The 22036-nt window shown below is 46.2% G+C and overlaps 2 protein-coding genes across 8 annotated transcripts in view; one reads left to right on the top strand and one right to left on the bottom strand.

The window, feature by feature from the left end:
- Positions 1-14592, bottom strand: part of LOC107220852 (protein madd-4) — a 94196-nt gene extending 79604 nt beyond the window's left edge. For all 4 annotated transcript variants that reach the window (XM_046746058.1, XM_046746059.1, XM_046746060.1 and 1 more), the window contains exon 1: positions 13875-14592. In XM_046746058.1, the coding sequence (XP_046602014.1) occupies positions 13875-13898 (24 nt within the window). In that variant the 5' untranslated portion in view covers positions 13899-14592. The remainder of the gene's footprint in view (positions 1-13874) is intronic.
- LOC124295596 overlaps positions 1-22036 on the top strand; it is a 110645-nt gene that overhangs the window by 87060 nt on the left and 1549 nt on the right. The window lies entirely within an intron of this gene.

Below are 22036 nucleotides of genomic sequence, written 5' to 3'. Positions count from 1 at the left end.
ACGTACCCTTGGCTCGCTACCAGTCCTACTTGTCCGGCAAACTCGAAAGCCGATAGAGAGGAACAAAGAAAGCAGGAGGAATAAAAGAACCCTTGTGGCAAATGCGCGGGTAGTGGCTGTACTCGGACGAGGAGATGGCCGAGCAATCGGGATGCAACGGTGATCCATTCTCGTGTGTACCGGGAATCAGGATAATCCTGCGGCAGCGCTGCTGCAGGAGCTATCTGAAAGCCAGGCGGGACCTCGACGAGCTGTTTGCAAACAGCTGATTGATGCATTGTGTCAAACGCGAATTGACCTTCTGGCTTTGACCATTGTATCGGCTTTGTCCTCCTTGGTTCCGGTATATCGGTATCGGTTCGACCTATCCCCACATCCGGCGCCGCGGTGGAACGAATCGACAACGAACCCCCGGGTTCGCGGTTGGGAGGAGTGGTGGAAAATTCATATTCAACTCGACGCGAACGGTGGGAAATCGAGGGCGTCGTCCTTAGCGTTCGAATGACTTTTCAAACCACCGGCAAATACCGCGACGGTGATGCGCGTCATGTCGGAGATTGATCGATAATGGAGATTTCGTGTACATGTGCCCACATATGTACCGTACGTGCGCTGCTATGTGAGCATAAACAAAAATTGAGGGTTCCGTACGCGTAGCTTGGGAAAATTCCGTTTTCGTACTGTGTTTTCACAGGTCCGAAATCGTTCGTTTAGAAAATTGTTCCACGGCGGCGTTTGCTGGCCGGGATATTTGAACGGCTACAAGAATATGCTTTTTGCTTTGAAATTACAGCCGGTCCATTTCTACCGGACTCCTCAATGCCCGAAACGCATCACGGTCTTGGTGCACGTACTGCGCTCGGGTTGCCGCAGCTTTGACGCGGCGCTCGCTTTTCAGTCCTCGATAGACACTCGAGTCACTGTGCCATTCACCATTGCAGTAGTCGCTGCAGCAACGAACTCGCGAATGCATATCGACTGCCGCCGCAACTACACCCGTTTCGTTTGACGACGGTAAAATCCTTGTCACTCACTTCAATACTCCGGTTGTAAAAATGCCAACATTTTACAGGACAAAAGCTTCGCCACCGAGGAAAATACCGCTGTCGCGCAGAAGCGCAGATGCGCAGTGTCGATGATCCTAACTACCAATGCACGGTACTTTGATCATCTCCCTTTTTGGCGTTACAAAAACGAAGGAAAAATCGTTTACAAGTTTACACCGTCAACCTCTGACATTTGTGTCCCGTTTTCTGACGGATATTACAGGCCACACGGGAAACGGTTTGCAAATATTGGTTCGCAACCTCTGGCCTTTTTTCGTGGTTCTATTATACCTGCGAGGCGATTGGTAACCTCGAGTGCCAAAAGTAGGACTGACATCGATTGCATTGGGACGATGTTCCTCTGGTCTGGTCCTGGGAAAGGAGCCAGTGACTGCATCGTGATTTCCCTCGCGGTGACACAAGCACGCTGGAAACTCCTCTTGACCGGCGAAAGTACGTTTCGGTTACAATCGGGAAAAGTGCAGGGCGAGAAGCTCTTGAGGAATGGCGAAGAAAATAGAGAAAGAATTAACACACACATGCCGGAAATCCATTAGAAGAAGTATGTGATTCGCTTTCAGGATGCTGTGACGACGGTTCGACGACTATTCGCCAACGGCTGGCTGAGTAGAGAGATGGAATAAAAATTCAATTCGCGTTATTCGTCCAAAGAAAAATCCACTGCAGGTATACGCTGACGAGCAAACTCACCCCGGAATCTCAACCCCAGCAGAAGTAACTTTGTCTCAAAGGCACGCAGAAGCGGAGAGGCGTTCGCTCGACGCCAGTTTAGCATTTGCGAGAGGCAACCGTTTGCAAAAAATATTATACGAGGTTGAAATTTGATGAATTGAGAGCGGGAGAGAAACGGAGTCCCATATTATGGTTATTTTAACAACAGCGTATTACGGTAATAACGAGTTTCGACGATTGCGAATCCGCGAATTGGTGAATTTTCTTTTTTTAGCCTCAAAGTGTGAAGTGGAAAAAGAAAATAGAAGAAATTTCGCGATTCGGGGGAATTTCGAACAGATAGGATGGCGCTTGTAAAATTTTCCAGCTAAAAAATTTTGCTCACACACGAACTCTAGTCGGGCTTGTTTTCCGCTCCCTTAGGCAGGAAAAATAAGGTTGGGAAATAATTGACCGATCGCGGCGTGTCGAGGACGAGGTGATGCCCGCCCCCCGGCCTCGACCCACGTCAAAGATCTCCGGCTACACGTTTAGCTGGTTAACCTTTAAAACGACGGAGTTTAACCGTGACGATTTTGCCGCGAGCATTCTTCCCTGCACCTCGCGTTCAACTCGGGTCGAGAAATTTCCTCGGTGTGCAATTCGTGCCCGACCCGCGACAGCCACTCAAATACGTTTGACAGTAAATCTTCGACCGGTGACGGTGAATTATTGTCCACCTTACGCGGAGCCTCGACTACCCGCCACCGCTTTGGGGACAAAATATAAACAGCGCTTTGCGGGGCACGTTTCGCCGCATTTATCTAGATGTATCTTCCAGTTCGGTGCGAGCCAGAAATATGGGCGAGGGAGGTAGACTTTGCCCGGGATGCGGGGGGAATTGACATTGCTTCAACCCCCTCGTCACCTACGACGCCCCTTCTTTCTCACGTATTTTCATTTTTCACCCACACAAGAACAACGCCTTCGCCTCAATCAACAATCGACGCGAAGGGCTGCGTATTAGGGGCGGTTCATCCCTCATTTCTTCATTTTCGACCATTCGATCCGGCTCTGTTTGTTCCCTCGCATCTTTTCTCCGTCTAAATTAAATTTCCCCTGTCGAAAGAACGAGTGACTTGGGTTTAGTAGGAATAAAATAATATCGTATTTAAATACTTAAATAACCGAGCTGCTGCTTGAGCTGCAAATTTCGAAATTGGAAATATTGATATTTAACCGAAACTGATTATTTTTACCAGTCTGTGGTTCCTGCTTTGTATTCAGGTACAATTGAACACGTACGGACCGTGAACTTGGTTGGATATCGGCGATGGGATTTGCGTAACTTTTTCCACCCTTGTCAACGACGCTCGCCGATGTAGCGCGAGGGAATTATCAACAAAGGGAGTCCCAGGGCTCGTTCAACGATCCGATTAGCTGAAAACCGTGTGTATTTTCGTCGCTCTTTTCTTCCGTTTCGGTTTATTTTTCACCATTTTTTTTTCATCCCCCGTTTTTTTTTTTTTTTTTTTTTTTTTACTCTCTCTACTTTCAGTCTTTTCGCCCTAGAATAATTCCGCGCTCTCTAAAGCGAGAACGAAATAAATTCCGGGCGTTCGATGCGGAATTATACATTGAGGGCCGAGGCGGCTTGTTTACGTATGCAGCGAAAACGAAGGGGAACGATAATCAATATAGAAATGAGATCGCGGAACGAAACCTGCCGCGTGCGAACCAAACGAGCTGCGGCGCTTGTCGTTGAGCCGAAGCTCCTCCAGGGAGGCATTAATGCCTTTCGTGCCATGAGTGGTCCCTCCACTCCAACACGCGTCACGGACCCAGGTACAACATCATGGGTTTAGGCATACGACGTAGCTTTCCGACGGTCCGTCGGCGCTTGATTGATCCACCTCGACCACGTGACCGCTTGCCTCGCTAATCAGGTCGTCGCCTATGCAGCATGCGGGACTGCGGAGGCGCTCCTCGACTATGAGCACCAATTAATATCTACTCTTTGCCAGCTCACCTCCCCCACTTCACGGTAAACGGAGGTCGAGGACTCGTCGAGCGACAGACGAAATACTAATTTGACAAACTGCAAGATCTGCAAACCTGTCCCCCTAACTTGACACCCCGAACCTTTTGTCCAAAGTTTCTTGCGCGACGGTTTCTGACGGCAGCTTTGTTATCTCCCACTGTCTTTCTTGGTCTTTTTATAAACCTGGTTTTCACAAGTATTGCTCTCTCACAAGGCTAACGGAATTCATCGATTTTGACTTGTGGGATAAAACACTATGAATATGTAGTTCGGCGCTTTTTAAACTAGTTTCAGTTTCTCGTCACCGATGTGATAACACAGGTCGACGAAACATTCTTTTTTTCGGTTTATATTTGAATGAATAAATTTTGATTCCATACATCGAATAACGACCCAAATCTTCACTTATTACTTATAAAGTTTGCTCTTATCTTTTTTACGTCTATAAATAAGTCTTTGAGTTTTTGGTTGATAATATAAGCAGCAGGTACTTTGAAACAAAAAGCAAACCTTATCTAATAAAACTACTTTTTCTTTTATTAGTTACGTGAAAGAAACCAAAATTTGACACCTATAATCCAGACTCAAAATTCGTGTTGACCGGTGTAATCATTGAAATTCGAAATACCGAGTTTGAAAAAAAAGTTACGGCTTACAGGCAGTGTGAGTTACTTCGCGACAACGATCCCCTGTTATTTCGATTTTTCATGGCACGGTGTCCAGTGGTCCTGGAAATGTCCGTAAATTTTGGTTTCTTTCAAAATTCCGGAAAACTATCCTTGAAAAATATTTTATTCTTAATTTCCGTGAATAACCTGAAAATGTCCTGGAAATGTCCTTGAAGTAGTTCCGGATTTCTTACCGGACACCGTGCGTGATGGTCAACCGTAACCAGTATCCTTCGAAAGGTAAAGTAAAAAAAAAGAATCCACCAACACTTCGGGTATAAGTCTGATTAAGTATTAAAACAAGTGATTTCTCTGGCAGGTTATACGACGAGAATGTAAGCATGTGCGCATACACGCATTATACGTCTATTATACGGATCGTACATGAATATAAACGAGGGGATATGTGACCGCGGTATTATAGCCTCTTTGGCTATTTGCGTATAAATCGAGTGGACGATTTATAAAGAGAATTAGGATACCTTCGTCGCGTATATGCATGACCCTTGATTAATGGCCAGGTAACAATAAGCTCGGAAAATCTATTTTTGAAAACGAACGTAGCCTCGGGGCCCTCCTCCTTCCGCTCGGCCACCCTTTAACCCTTTTACGGTCACGTATGTAGGTACATACAAGCCTGTAGGTACACCATGCCTGTACGGCTACCGCTGCGTCGTTATTTCCCGGCGAAATTCGAAGCCATTATATAAATATGGGTAAAGAAAATGAAAATACACGGAGGTCACGGAAAAAGAGAAGTAGAAGATTGAAAATGGATAAACAAAATTCACCGAATTTCATCCCCCTTCGTTTCATTTTTGTTTGAAAGAACACACACCCACACACACTTTTTTTTTACTTTATTCGCTGCATACAGTGCTTTGCAAACTCAATCTCTGCATAGGCGTTGCTCGTGTCTCTTGTTCAAACAACATATTCAGCTGAATGAACGTCGGCGGGTTCTCAGCAATTTGCTTCGTTCCATATTCAAAGGCGGACTCGGAGAGGAAGTACAGAATTCAAACAAAGTGAATCTGGATCGGGATTTATGTTTATATGAAAACAAAACGAAGAAGAGAAGCGAGAAGAAAAATGGAAGGTGTGGGAACAAATCAGTCGATACGATTGTATCGGATTCTAACGAGTTAATAATCATGATTATACTTTCATTGCGTTGTACTTGAACTCGTGGGAAACGAGGTCGGTTAAAAATACCTCGTTTCAAACTACGGGTACTGGCGGTCATCTTGCAGTACGAATGGAATGTGGATAATTGGGAGATTCCAGAAATCACCGATTTCGATGTACCTACGGATCTCTTTCTCCCCCCCCCCCCCTCTCTCTCTCTCTATATATATATATATATCTAGCAAAGTACCTGACTTTTCTCCTTGGTGAAAAGCCGCGAAGGAGCCGGTGAAGCTTACCTTGGGAATGACGTCAAGATTTCTACGTTGCCGTGGAAACGCCAATCAATGGATGGAATTGCATTTGCGTTCGTCTGCAGCCACCGAGAGAGAATCGAAGATTCTGCAGCTATATGTACTCGTATATATGAGGAGATCCTCAGGATTATTCATAACTTTGTGAATCGTCTCTAATCCTTTTATTCCGCAGATTTCATCCGCGCGCTGAGCGTTACTGCTAATAATAAGCCTTGACCGTTGGCTTGATTTTGAATATATATATATATACACACACACACACACTCGTATAATTAATTTGCCACAACCGAGGAGCAAAACGAATAGCTTGGGCATTTGGAAGAGGGTAGTGAAATAGATTATATGTATATAATGAAATGTTTGTACTTTGTACGTCCGTTTCAATGATCGGACGTTGCATTAGAGTCTAGCTATACGGTGTACACTGACCTAATTTACGGAACACAGTGGCTAATTCTATAGTCTAATGTATACACTTGACGAAGATTCAATTATCACAATCAAAACATTTCCTCCTACACTGCAAGACTGGAAGAAGCAATTGCTGCGCAGTGCAGCTCACGCAATCAGTCGCGTCCACTTGTTAACTGCACAGTGTGCATCATACTCGTCAATTAAACACACTCGACGGTCATAAGTCTACCAGAGGTATACGATGTGTAAGAAGCCCAGCATCAGGTCGAAAAATCCAAGCCGCACTAACGTCAAACCGCAACGGAGAAAAAAATAACAAAGGCAAACGATACGTGTAGCGTATTTCTGCCTCAGTGCGAGAGAGAGAGAGAGAGAGAAGGGGATTTTTTTTTGTCTACACCCTGTACTTAATTACAGTAATAACAGTTATAATAATAATGCTAATCTGAGGAAATTATGTCACGGGGAATGAGCGCGTTAAACCGTGGTCAAGCCGGTGAAATTGGTAATAACAGACGATGCGAAAACTGTGCAAAATGTTTAGCTGGCAAAATTCGAGGACTCGGTCGCACTGGGCTAATTAGAAGAGCGAGGGGGGGGGGGGGGGAGTCGCGCTAATTTTTACCCAATTAAAAACGTGACCGTTAGAGGATAGTCCTCCAGAGGGGAGGAGAGAGGAGCTGGCCGACTAGCGTTGAACGAATGGAACGGATGGGTCGGGTGGGTCGTCTTCGGCTACCAGGCGCCGCCTCGACGAGTCTCACTCGAAGGACTTGTGTAGGATGAAACGCATTAAATTACCACACAATCAGCCATAAAATTATATTTCGCATTTTAATTGTTCTTCTTTTATCATATTTTCTACGCACAATACATTTCTTTTTTTTTCTCTCATCTTTTACAACCGCGACAAACGAGGATCACTTCTTACGTTCTTACCGTGCACGTGATCCAGACATTAGCAATTCATTTCGAACTCTGGAATCTCCTTCCCAGTTTTTCGTATTTTTCATCGCTGCAAATTCATTCTTCTCTTCAACCTAATCCAATTTTCAAGATCCTCGGTGAAGCTGCATTCCCGTTACGATTAAATTACATTTCTGCAGCAATATTATGACACGTGGTTGCGTCGTCGTTTCTGTATTTTTTAATTTAATGAGCTTGCATTCTTTTCGCAAAGGTGTCCGTATAATTGAATGAAATGGAACTGGGTCTCCAACTCGGATTTTAAGGAGGACGGATAAAAGGAGAATAAGAGGCGGGTTGTGGAGAGAAGGACGCTTAAGAATATCAACTGTAAAGTAACTTCTAATCCCGCAACAAAAGTTTCCTTTCCATCCGAGACCCTGCGAGTCAATTCCTGATTGAGCCGTCGTCGTCACCGGCGTCGCCTTCGCCTTTGCCTTTGCCTTCACCGCGTAAAAATCGATTTGGATTAACGACAAAGACTCTTTCCCAGTTCTATGTGCCTACATAGAACACTGTAGGCATTGTGGTCCATGTACAAATATGTACATAATACAAGTATTAACCCTCGTGCGAAGCGTGGATACCTTGGATATACGTGTTTTGTTTCACCGATGAAAGACCACACATATCAGGCTCTTTTCCGTCGCGGTGAACAAAAAAGAATGGAAAAATGGTAAGAACGAACAATGTCTTGAAAAACCGAGTACAGAAAATTTTATTTTCAATACATTATTCATCTTTTTATTCCCATTGACGACCTGTACAATTTCGTCGTTTTTGAAATGTCAATCCTCGATCACAGGTTCCAATAACGAAACATAGCTAATCGTCAGGGTTGCGATGTTCGATAATCGGACTCTCTATCGACCAGGTTTATTGTTGGCTCTTCACCCAGGCGTCGTGGTACATCCATATGCGGATTTGCCGATAGGGCTTGAGAGCTAGGCCGGTTCTCTGACGAAACATCCGGCATGCACACTGAATTCCGCAGCATTCAGAGGCACTGGCAGCAGCAGCCGCAGCAACGCTGGGTATAGCTAGCTTTTCGCTTTGGTACGCATCGAACGTGTCTGCGATGTGGGGCTGTATTCTGCCTTCGCGGATCCTTGCCAAACTGTGACAGCGGCTCCAGGTATGAATGTTGGAACACGAGCTGTCACCCGTTGTTACTTTCCTAATCGTTGCTGTTGTTGGTATTATTATAATTGTTACTACTACTACTACTAATTTTATTACTTTTACCACCATTATTACTTTTACTATTGCTATCACTATTATACCGCACCCTCGATCGAAAACAAGGTACAAAATCCACATCGGGATTCGAGACGTAACTTTCTACACACACATACGCACACACACAGACGCACCCAAGAACTCTACTGTTATCATAGTTTCGTATTAATGTACGTAATATGGTATACCTACTTTGAGATGTGCAGTCTATAGAAGAACAAAGATCAACTGTCCAATTCACGTCCGTGTACTTGAATGATTATGCGGGCAGAATTTTCCTGTGTCATCGGGAAAAATTTGCACAATCTCTTCAGGTATCAATTTTTTTCTCCAGATTCATATTTAACGCGACATATTTTATTCCTACCATTTATCTTCCATCACAAGTGCACTTCTTTGATATTTCTAATCTCTGAGTGACAATATTTCATTTCGGACACCGCTCAGACGGTCGCATACATGTACGTGCGTGTTACAAGCGTGAAATCTGTAGCAGGGTGCGCGTCGAGGTGTGATGAGGCTTGAAAAAAGAGAGAAGGGTAAAATGGAGGAAACGAAAAAAACCGCGAGTGAGAATAAACGTTTAAAAAGCCAGAGAACCCGCAAAAAGTTAATCGCCGAGTCCCTGGGGGACCCCGAGCGTCATCGACCCTGAGTATGTAATTGCTGCAGGTTCTATGGCAACTTTTTTTTATTATTAGCGCTGCCACGATTACTGGCAGACAGAGTTGGGAGACTGCAAAAAATGAAGTTACGAGTCATCAGCTGCAAGGATCACACGTTCGGAGCATATAGCCACTATTTCAACGATATCTACGGTGAATGCGAGCATGTGTAACTTCCGAGTTTGGCGCGTGCGAAAACGTGACAATTTCCGAGGTGAAATATTCATAGCGGGTCCGGGTATGCGTGGAAATCGCAAAACAAAATTTCACCCGAAAAATAAATGCTGCAAAGTAATCGGTGGAATCATTTCAAAGCTGTCACATGCTCCGCGACGTGTGTTAATTCCTTTGAGATGCTTAGCGTCCCATTGTTCGATCGACTGACTCACACCATCAACGGAAACCTATTTAATTTGATCCCTGGAACTTTCGTCCTGTTACGTATTGCGATTTTCTTAATGATAAGCCTAATAAATTACACTCCTGATTAGTTCGTCCTGTTGATGGGATGGCAATTTTCGCAGGATCGATTTGTAGTGTGCGAATATCGAGTAGTGGTAAGAGATACGCCGAGAGATAGAATGAAACGGGACAGACGCAAGGAAAAAGAACAAATGTTGAGCAAATATTCATTTACACGGAGGTGAGATACCACCGATAAAAAAGTAGAAATCAGTTCTTCGAACCTGACCCTAATAGTCGACGCGAAGTGGTACGGCGCCTCTAACACCGCCACGGTTAGCTCGGCTATCGCTATACACACATTTCACTTCTTATCATCAACTTTTAACGTCTCTACCGACGTTTCGCGGCGCGACCTCAGTCATCCTCGTTTTCTTCCACGCCTTTCCCGATCCTCCGAAACGGCCTACTAGTACCTCCGGAATAAAAAATGGACCGTAGCGAATCCATATTTGCAGCTTGGGCTAACAAGTGAGGCGAAGAAGAGTTGTACGATGGCCGTGGAAAGCTACATCATCCCGGAACGTGGCAGGTAGGATTTGGGTGCGTTATGCGCGGCATTGATTGCCAAGAACTCGTTAAGCGACGAGGAATCCTGAGATAGCTGACCGTCTTCAGAGGAGCCCTGAGCGTGCATACTTACACGCGGGAGATCCCGAGGAGATACATACCTATAATACCTCAAACCCTTTTAGGGCGTCACTTTCCGAGGTAAGGGTCCGGCCGCAGTCATCACTGATTTCCACATCCCTGACAAATCCCCGTAAGCCCGTCGCTCTGATCGGTGGAGCGAAAAGCCTTTTAGAGAATATGTATTCGTTTTTAAATATAGTTCTCGAATTCTTCCCAGGATCAATTCCCACGAGGCATCGTAATGCCCACGCGCTTTCAGCCGGGGATTACCTCCTCCGCTTCTCCGCTTCCTCGCAAGCCCCTATAACGCAAAAGGACTCTGTTTGTCAGCTCGCTGTACACCGCGTCCTTCGCGTGTCATCGTAGATCATTAGATTGATCGAACGATCGCCAAGTCCCGGATAATCGAACCGGCAAATACTCGGATCGGGTGAATTTGGACCGACGAGAAGGTGATCTCGACCCATTCGGACTCCATTTCACACTTCACAAGTCTGGTAAAGTGGCGATCGTAGGTATCCGCAGCTCCGATCAACGCCAGTCTCTATCCTCGTTCATACTTTCTAGTCAAAGTCGCTTGAAAAGCTGATCGTCGTTAGCTCGTGGCGTGACGTTCGAATTGTCGGGCGCCTAAGAGGCTCACGTCTCATACTTAAGAGGTGGAATTAGGACGAGCGTCTCCCGGCATCCCGGTAGTGAGCAATAGTCGATCCGATACCGTTCTTGAGCATAAACTGACCTACCCTACCCTCCGATCGTAATTATTGCGGCAACCGCTGACCGGCCACCGTAGGTATAGCGCTGAAGTGCCCCCTCGGCTCGCTCAGGAATTCCTCCGAGGCTTTTTCCTCCTTTTTCATACCTTCTACAAAAGTCGCAGCACGCCGCTACCGCAGCCGTCCTGGAGTGTTTCGCACGCGCCATTGTGCGTCCGACGATTTACGTTTTTATTGTTGGGGAAAATCGGCCTCAGTCGACACCCGAGACGACCTCGGCGCTCCGGACACTCGAAGCTACGCGAACACGGCTCGACGCGGGATCGGCCTCACGAGGAAGGCGTCGCAGGACGATCTCTCCGATTTGATTTCTTTTGTAATATGCTGTAGTAAACTGAAAACTAAGCGACTCGTATTTTTTTTCCATCTGCCATTGCACACTTTGAGGGGGTGAAACCATCCTCCGAAGTCAGGCATGTCAAGGGGCGATTTGGCAGTTTCGCCGACAAAAACATAACATTTTTTAACCAATCCAAGTGGAAAAGTTTTCTCATAACGAGAAATAAAACATGTAATTTTCTCTCTAAAGAAAAAAAAATGCCAAATCGTTTCTTGACATGCCTTACTTTTGACGGTAGTTTCACCCCCTTCAACCGTTTAATGGCAGATAAAAAAAATACGTTTCGCTTGGTTTTTAGTCTACCGTAACATATTACAAAGGAAATCGAATCGGAGATATCGACCTGGGATACCTTCTTTGTCAGTTCCGAATCTGTTGGGCTGAAGAGAGGACATAAAACTCGGTCCAATCCAGGCTACGTACTCGTCATTTTACTGACTCGACTTCTCCACCTACCTGAATAGCGACTCAGGTAGGGAACAGGTTGAAGCCCGGCACCCCGATACGGAGTCGAATAGTTTCCCGGAACTGCACGAGGGGAGGGTTTCTGGTCACGAGAAAAAGGCAAATTTCCTTTTGTACCCACCGCCCCGGGCTTCGCCATCCACCCTGAAGTCAGTCAGACGGTGAAAGAGAACTCGTGTTGGCTCCATAAACAACGCGGACAGTTTGACACGCCAGGCTTGGTGTATCGTCTTTTATCTCAAAGAAGCGTACACTAGAAAGAAAGAAACACCAGAGAGAAGAGTATCAGACACAGAAGACCAGCCACCGCACGTGGTTCCTAAGCTAAACTTCACGTGCACACATGTGCGCGTTCCACCCGATGCAGTTTTTCAACCCGGTCGGCTTCCCAGAGTTGACCGCAAGGCGCCTCCGGCTGGAATAAAAATCTGCCACGTGCGGTTCTTTTGGCTCTAGAGAAATGCCCGAGCTTAAGCCGTTGGAACGTCTTAGCTCTTCGCCGACTCCAACGCCGAAGAATAGACTATCTCGGTCAGGAAGGGCAGCCCGGCTGAGATTCGGAGGTTACACTCGCGCTTCCCCACTCAATTTATCCTTTACCCTTTCAGGGTCGCCCTCCCTTGCGTTATCTCCAAGTTGTTTCACCTATTCCTTCCACCCCGCCGCTCCGGGGAGAGAAAAGGAGCGAAGAGAGAACGGAGAGAGAACTCTAGTCGCGTCGAGTGTTACACCCTGAAATATTCACCGACGCAACACCGCCGAGTATAAAGCTTTCGGTCTATCTCGGTTTCGCCAAGATTTTACTTCACTCTCCTCCCACTCGTTTCGGGTCGCGACATTACCGCTTAGTCAATTCTTGATAAGTACATTCGCCAGATATCTCATATATATATATGTATATATATATATGATTGTCTGCCTCGCGTGTCGTCTCTTCAGACCACAGACGAGAATCATTTCTAGTTTTGTTGTCACTTGGTCGTGCAGCGTTATTTGAATATTTTCGTGATCGAATTAAGCTCGCGGTAACGTTCCGTCAATTTCACCTCGCAAACTTATCACCCTGCATTCCTCGCCGCCTATTTGATACACAATAGTTTCCCCACGTCATATTTCCCACCCCCTCGCTCCGGTTCGTTAACGACGAGGCGTGTTATATATTTTGTTCATTCCGTCTCTCCTTCTCGGAACAATCAATGTAGATCCTATCGTTTACCAAGGGAATCTCTTTTCCCCCGTTTTGTCCGTCGTCCCGGTTATTTTGCCGAATAACACACCGCCGATGTTAATCTATACCGCCGGGAAGTCGGCTGAATGAATGAATGCGCCCGAGTTTTTCTTTGTCCTGTATTGCGATTAATAACTCGATATAGAAAAATGTGGTAGGAATACGTGTCGGCGAGTAAACAGGATGACGTAGCGAAACTTTCATTGATACGTAAAACTTATCAATTATCAATGAAAAGTTTTACGGATATTTCTTACTATAATTAATAATTCTCATATCTCGAATGTCGAGGGTTTTACGACACAATCAACGAGACCTAATTGAAACTCGTGGCGCTAATGAAATGCGCACTTCTTTTATCGTTTCCGTTACTCGTTCATCACATTCATAATTATGTTTCAAGATTGGATTACAATTTGATTTTTTTCCTACTTTCCATCAATGTTATATTTATATAGTTTATTTGCCACGCAGTTACTGTATTATTATCGCATCTTCTTAATTTATCTGTCAATTTGTCTTGGCAATAAGTCATGTGAAATGACGTTGAAGTTGGACTAGAGCAGAATTCCTGTTGAGCAACATATTGCCTGTGCTAATGACGATATCTGAGAACCGAGGATTATTTCGCTGAACGGAAAAAATCGCAATTTATAATCCCGGGACACGAGAGCGCGTCGAACGATTGGGTACTTAGAAATTAACCAAAAATTGTCTCCTCGCTGAGAAACGTTTCTTTGGTAAAACTTCGGTGATTCTTCACCATCAATATATCTTGTCCGATTAGCGTTACGGTCAGTTTATTTTTACTTACGAGAAAGAGTTGTAGTCTTTCCATTTCTCTCAAGGTTTGTCTTTTCACGATCTTGATAAATCACTGGGATTTCTTTTCACACACACGAAAGTAACGAAGCGAAAATAAAAAGTAAAGGATAGCCTCACCAACAATAAATTTCACAGGGCACAAAAAATCTGTCAGAATAATTCACAGTCGTTGCCGATCGCCTGCAGTTTCTTGTTGGTAACAGAAACAAACTTTATTCGCCGCGGTATTTTATTAAAATTGAAAGGTATCGTACACTCGTAGAGACAAGCACAGTATCTCGCTTTGGTGAAATAAAAAGAATTTATTCCGTTGCTGTGATATCCACCACGAAATAATCGAACCGAACTTATCTACGTTCGCACGTTATAATATTCCGTTGATTTTCTCTCTTCAGCACTGATCCGCGTGTCCTCGATAGCGAAACTCGTGTCTCCTGAGGTTAATGTATCCCTCCTCGACCAATCGGGTGAGTTATAAGAGCAGCAAAAAAATTTTGAAAATAATTTAAAAAAAAACAAAAAAAAAATAATCAGAGATTAGCCGGGCGACGAATCGAAAATGCGAAAAGAACTTGTTAAACGGTAAATGAGGGAGAGACTCTTTCGGGCAGATTTTACAGTTCGCCGCGTGGTTTTAAACGTCAAAGGGGCCCGCGCCGGACTTCCAGCTTTCCAGTAAGCTCGCTCCTCTACGTTCTGTTCGGAGTGAGCGGTAGCACGCGAGTGAGTGGATTCGATGCCGATGACGCCGCGGGAGCCGAGGCGATGGGGGGGTCGCCAAACCCCCTCCACCCCCGGGGTGAGCGTAAGCGTAAGCGTTGCTTGCGGCGGTGCGCCAGATCCGCGCGGTCAAAACTTTACCCTCTCATCTTTGCCCGCCGTCCTCCGCTCCCGGAGGATCTCGAAGATCGACTATAGCCTTGTTTTTGCCCCACTTATATCGAGACAAACTGACAGCGAATCGGTATCTTGGCTGTACAGCGTTGTCCTTAATTAATAGAGAGCTCGTTGAAATTCACGTCAATCTACCGGCGAGAGCGATGATCGCCACCTACGTGTAATCCCAGTTCTACGAGCCATGGTGTAGACGATTTCAAACGTTGTTACGTGTCGAACGAATTGTACGAACTGTTGCTTCGACTCTCTATTTTCACCCCTGCTTTCGCGATGACAATTATCTACCGTGTCGCGACAGGTTTGATAACGTCACCCCGCAGCTACCCGCTCCAACAATATTTGGCTATCATAAATTCGGAACCGCGAAATCGCGTCCCTTGCCCAAGTACGTACATACAGCTGGCGAAAGAGCGTCTCGCGTTAATATAACAGAGGTCCGCACACCTCCGTATATTTGAAAAAGTCGCTTGGTTCGCGGTTACGTGCCCGGCATAATCCAGCAGCATTAGACCTCGTTATCTTATGCAGGACGAGGTTGCGGGGCGGCGGTGATTTTTCGTCGTAGATACAAGTCGGGCGTTTATGCCGGCCGCGACGTAGGTAACTTCGTTGTCCATTGTGTCGTGCGTACATTTTCGAGGACCGGAAGTTACGAATAAGCGACGAATTGTTAACCCCGCAGACTCGAGACTACGGAAAGCCTCTCAAGGCTGAATGCCTCCACTGTGTCGTGTCGCATAGCGGTCAGCAGCTACTTCGACCGCTATCCGATTGACCGCGCTACTTTTCCAGCTTGAAAATGAGTCCGTCTCATCCTCATCCCTCGACTCTCTTCTACGGTCCGAATCCATTCCAAGCAGCTCCGGTGCGGCAGCAACGTGAAATGCGATATCCACTCTCGGCGAGGTCACGGACCCCGTCACGCAGCGTACGAATGAACGTACGTGAATCACTCGCTTCCGAAAGTAGGAGAAAACGAAGAAACAAAAATGTCAAGCGACCGACGAGAACTATACTTCGGATACCATCTGTTTGTTGGCCTCCACGTCACGCCGAGATTCCGGATCACTTGGTATCCAAACTCTTACAGTGTTCGGCATTACGAAATTTTTCCCTCTCTTTTCGTCCTTCCATTCCCCGTTCACCGAATCCTACATAGTTCTATTGACTAGGATTTTAATAAGCCTCTCGTAGCTAAGTCCCTCGGACGAAAAGTTTAATATCGTGAGTATTGAAAAAAGGATAATAGGAGATTACCTACGAAGATTACCTAAGCGGGCATTTCCCCGTTATTTGTCACCCGTAATGCCATCGTCTCAGGCATCTCTCTTTTTACCGCCGCATTTACGATTCATCACGCCGCTTAATCTGCCCAGGCACCCTTACGTAAGAGGAAATACCTGCTAAAAAAACAGGTGAATTAAATCACTCCTCCATGCATTTTGCCAACACGATAAGACGCCGCAGTAATCCGTTGGTACGATTGAATTTCGCACTCTATACGTGAAAACCCCCGCGATCAAAGCTCGATAGTGCATCATAATCCTCAGAACCGAGCAATTAGCAGGCTAATCACAAGTTCGACAGACAACACCCATCAGTATTCTCAACGCTCGCACAGTGCAAGCTTGTATCGTGAAGAACCTAGTTTTAACGCTTACCGCCGCTGCGCTTAAGCGATCGCCTCCGAAACCAAGTCAAGTCATTGAACTATGACGTCGAGTCCAACGCAGCGCGCGCGAAGTTTGGTGAAACGATTACAACGCGGCATCGTCGGCGGTCCACCAGCGATCGGAGGGAAGCTTAAAGCTCGTGGGTGGGGAAAACGCGATGCATGGTGGATGTATCGCAGCGGATGAGTAAACGGGACTGCCTGCGGAGGGAGAATGGACGAAAAAGGAATGGGAAAAAAAAAATACGGAAAAAGAACAACAAGGTGTGACGCAACTCTTCTGCGGAATGTGGGTTACGATCTTCCGCCTCCCCCTCCCCGCTCCCTGCCTCGCTTCCTTGCTCCCTTCATCCCCCAGTCGTTTCACCCCAGCAGCGCGTACTATTAGAGCGCGTGGACCACCCGGCGTGGGGTGAAGCGGGTTGGCAAGGGAGGGGGGGGGGGGGGCGGGGGAGGGAAGCAGGGAGCATGGATTCCTTCCTGTAAGAGGGCCAACCGACGGGAGCAGGGAACGGGAGACGGGAACGAAGTACGTCTGGCTGCAGCCACGCTGTCGCCAGCGCGCATCGATCCGGGCATAGTCCGCGACTTCTTGCCGCGCGCTAACTCCTCTCGGTATCTGCGTTGGTCCAGCGACGCCAGCATCCTGGCTTCCCAAACCGGACGATCTCGCCGACGAAGGGCGAAACGGCGGTGCAGCACGCGTTATAATAACTCTTCGAGTGTCTCTTACGGTGCCACGGTCCTTATTTAGGGGTGTTGACGAATTTTTGACTGATGAAATTAGGCAATTGTCTTTGAATTATTTGAAGTTGATTTGGGGGGTGGGGTGGAAAAAATTTGTCAACACCCTAATTAAGGATCTCCCTAGTGTCCCTCAATATGCCTTTGGCAGGTGGGATGAAACGAGAGAACTTAGGGCAAGGAACTTTGACGATCGGAGCAATCGCTTACATCTACGATCGAAGCAGATTATTCTGCGCAGTAATTTGGCGCACGTGCGTTTGTCACGTGAAAAACGTTGAAACTTTATTCCTCTACCCCCTCTTTCGCTGTCTGTCGATCCCGCAGGTCTTACAGGAAGCCGAGCATCGCATCGTCATTCACCGAATCCTGATAACCCGAAAACGAAGAACGTCACTATTGCAGTGAGTCGATATGGCCGAGGGGTGCTCGGAGTTGTTCGACTCTTGGCTCCGACTTGACGCGAACCTCACCGATATATTTATACGTACAGCCGCGGATTTACCTGCTACGATTCGCGATTTGCTACGATCCGCAAAATCAGGAGCCAGAAATCAGAACTACAATATATACCGTACGCGTATATGGAACGCTGCAACCCGTTCCGAGTTTTCATCCTTTTATTTTAGCCCTACATTTTTTTCACAACGGTTTCCCCGTTCTATTTTTACGGGATCTCTACCAAGCATATTGTATAGTTTCAGATAGTTTTCACGCCAAAGTGCAATGGCGATTCTTCTGTTGTAACAGCAATGGTGGCATTATTTTTCGATGCGATATTTTTTTTGCTTTTTTGTCGGCAGCTTGGAAAGTAGGCTGATCGGTTGGCTTCGGGGCTAAATTACTTGGCGTATTGACGAATATACCAATTCATACGGAACAGGGGACACCGACATAACTAACTCATTTTTTCATTCATTCATTCGTTCGCTTTTATGGACTTTTAATGAATTTGACGAGTTTTGCGAATCCGCGTACGTGGGCGTGAAAAACGACTCGGCCAGGTGAGTAGATTTTGACAGCTTTTCGAGGACATGCCGACGGGTCGGGTGTCGGTGCCATGAATTAATTGAGGCAAGGTGTCGTTAACGCGAATGCGAGTGCGGATATAACCGCGGTGATTTCAGAGTCACCTATAGGTCGGGGAAAAAAGGCGAAGTATGACGATAATTTACTCCCGGCTGAGGGACGAATCACCGTGTGACTTAGTATCGAAGTTTTCGGGCTGCGAGATCGTTGCAGAGAATGAGAGAAAAGGGGCCCGAGAAATCCCCTAACGACTTTGGCAAAGTTGGCGAACGTTCTTCAGGTGAACAAACGCTACGGCCCGCAAGGTCTTTCCCCCGCAATCGTCGCAACTATAACACATAACTACTAGAATACGAGATGCGGGTAGTTGGAAGACTTCCGAGCCTCCCGCAACACTTATCCGCTATTTACGGATACGAGCAGGAATATGGAAAAAAATCCGTACACTTTGAATGTCGGCATGATACATGAGGATGGTCCTTATTAAGGGTGCTGACGAATGTTGTTCCGCCTCACTCTCCAAATCAACTTCAACTAATACTCCGCACTTCCTCTAAATAAAAAAGTCAGATTTCGAGAGTGTGCAATTTGTTTTGAATGATTTGAAGTTGATCTGGGGGTCGGGGTGGCAAAAATTCGTCAAGACCCTGAATAAGAACCACCCTAATGATACATACGCAGTGGAAGTAGGGACACAACAGCCGCATCAAAAGTATGAAATACTTGGAGAGAGTAGGAATATTCAACGAAGCATGCGCCAGGTCGGTGTGCTTGTGTAGGTGAGAGTTTTAGCGGCGCGGGTTGGGTTAGGAACCGTTTTGAAAACAGAGTCGCGGCTGCTGAGTCTGGAGGGTGCGGGGGAAGTCAGTCGCCTCTTTGCTATCGCGGGAGGGAAATACTTATATTTTGATTTAAAACGCAAAGAGGTAGTAGCTCCTGGATTTTGGTATTGGAGGCACGGTGAAATCAAAATATTTGCTCCCTCAAAGGACCTTTGGCGACGCCTACGGCCTGAATTCGAAATGTCCCCTCCCTCCCTTCCTCCCTGCCCTACCCACCTCCGGCCTTTTCTCTCTTTGCCAATCTTTACCTCTCCTCTATAGCGACCCCTGGAAAACATCCTTGAATATTTCACCCGCAAACGTCAATCGCCGCAGTTACGAGCTTTCGGCTCAACTCTCGTTAGCTGGCAGGTGGAAAATTTCTCGTAATACCGGATTTGGAGTTGACGTGAAAAACCGAAATTCATCAAACCAATGGCTGCGTAGTCTCGGAGTCGAATTTTCATACACCTTCGTTAAGTAGGCTAGACGAAAAAGTTTTAACATAGGTACAACGATGGTGCCTATCAAGTCAGCACTACCAATTTATACACGGCATTCGGATAGATCTGATAATTTCTCGTACATTCGTTGCTAATTAGTTTCACACAATGCCGTATACTATTCTAGAAATGACGTTCAATATGATTAAAATGGACGAGAAATTGGAAAATCTAATTACTGCCGGAGTAGTTGATGCCGCGATGTTTCCAAAGTCATTTTAATCTTATAATCGGGTGATGAAATGTCAAGAAACGGTCAGATCAATCAATTGAAAACAAGTTTTCGCTAAAATCCAACTTTATCGATATGGAAATCAACATTTCAGCAATGAGACTATTACCGACAGAATTTTTTTCCCCCAGGTAACCCGCCCATACAATCCTATAATAGGTAAAGAGTCGGGGAAACTTTCCTCATCGCTTCAGCAAACTCTAACCGAAATCTCAACACTTTATTTACAGTCTACTGCTCTCCGACTTGTTCCGACCTTGGCAATTTTCTTCAAGGGTGTACAAGGGAACGTCGGTATTTCTCGATGGTTGATAAAACAAAGGAAAATCGATCTGCCGTGTTTGACTATTCTCGCTCGTATATCTCCGCGTGGAAAGATATTTGTTAAGGCATTTCTTATTTTCCTTTCTCTTATCTCGCGTTTATTTTCATCCTACTATCCAGTTCCACCGGCTTTCGTACCTACGGCCGATTGATTTGGGGCCGATTGAAAAAATTTAAATAAATCGAACCTCACCTGCAAGATGTAACTGCACGGCGTACCAAACTGAAAGTACCTACGACGCCCGTTTTACGTACGACGTGCCGTAAATTCATAAGGGAGGAAAACGAAACTCCACAAAGATACGAAACGAACAATGAAAATTCTCGATGATTGAGACATCCATTGTTGAGATCGTGGATCAAAGTATTAGCACTCACGCGATTGGCCCATCAGAAAGCGTATAACGCGATGAATCAACGCCCTGTAAACGGTGGAAGAACCGCGTTGAAATATCTCGGATATCGCCCCGTAAATCCTAATAGAAGTTTAAAAAGTCCTCGAGCCGAGAGCCCCGTTCCCCGGTGTGCCGAACGTGATTTATACCTTGGAACATACGTGCATACCCATACTTGACTGCGAAATCATCAACCTTGACGACGGATTGCCGTTAGTTACGGTAGGACCTCGTCATTTCCAACGTTTTATGATTGGCCTTTCCGACCACAAGCTAGTTGACCACAAGCTTAAAGGAATCATGGAGCTGCTCGGCAAAGATCCGTGCCTCGATACAACTGCGTAATATATGCTATGGTATCAGGTGCACCGTGTGGTGCAACACCATTCTCATATACCCCCAAGATCAGATAGAATCTAGTTTATTAAGAGCAGGTAACATCGGCGGGGGCGCAATAAAACCTTCCATTTTTTAACGCGCGTGCTAAAGAATGGGAACCTTAAACTCAAGACGAAACCCATATATTATCAGGGTGCTTAGCCACGGCCCCATAGGTGGCTAGTTCAGTGCTGCGTGTAGCTCGCGTTTGAAATACCTTCGTCTGAACAACGTTTTATTCATCTTTCCAAAAGCGTACGTCTGCTGTTCGTGTACACGCCAGTTTGGCAGCGCGATAACAGCGAAGCGCAAAATTGCAATCCCAATCCAATCAAAGAATGGACATAATACACCTATGCATACATATTTGTGGATAAATTATTTGATATAGGCGAGTCTAAATCATCGCTACGAAACGAGAACACATATGTTTCGGTCAGACAGAAACCCCGGTGGACCCCCCACGGCTCCCAGCATCGGGACACGAAACCGTTTAGACGTGGCGTGTAAGTGGTCAGTGATTCTCATAACGCGATTCCACGTCGATCGCGGCAAAGAGTGTGAAAAAGACCGCGTAGACGAAGAAAGGGGGACCAGGCGAAGCTGTTACTTGCGGTTGTTCTCCTGCAAGGACGCTGCAGAGACGTCGGGCAGGATGACCGAATCCTCGTCCTCGTCGTCCTGGTCGGCTCGTGTGTACGGGGGATTGATAAATGGAGAATGATAAATTGCAGGTGGGGTTTGTTGCGCGGATGAAATCAGGAGCCGAGGAAGTCCTGAGACCCACTGGGCACTTACAAGGAGCTGTTTTTGATAAACTGCTGTTTATACTAGGCATTACACGCTGCTTCCTAGGCGCCATTAGTCAGTGGCGGTCGGTCGACCTTACATATTTTCCATGTGAGTAAGAATTCGAACCCGCCTACGTGGCGCGACGACTGTACCAAATTCTTGTCGCGTGAGAGAAAAGTCAACCACTCACTATGGACACATCATTCGTACAGTACATACGTGAGGCCGTTGATAACGCGAGAGGGAATACAGAGAAGCGCGGTATTAGGTGAAACGTAACAAAACACAAAGAAAACCTCCGACTCACGCTCGCTGTATAATCTCAAGCCTTACGACGCCGCGACGGCGACAGTTTGGGGAGAAA

Source organism: Neodiprion lecontei, chromosome 7 (genome assembly GCF_021901455.1).
Source record: "Neodiprion lecontei isolate iyNeoLeco1 chromosome 7, iyNeoLeco1.1, whole genome shotgun sequence".
Taxonomy (NCBI): Eukaryota; Metazoa; Arthropoda; class Insecta; order Hymenoptera; family Diprionidae; genus Neodiprion; species Neodiprion lecontei.
The sequence above is the reverse complement of the archived record's forward strand: the minus strand, read 5'-3'. Positions and strand labels throughout refer to the sequence as shown.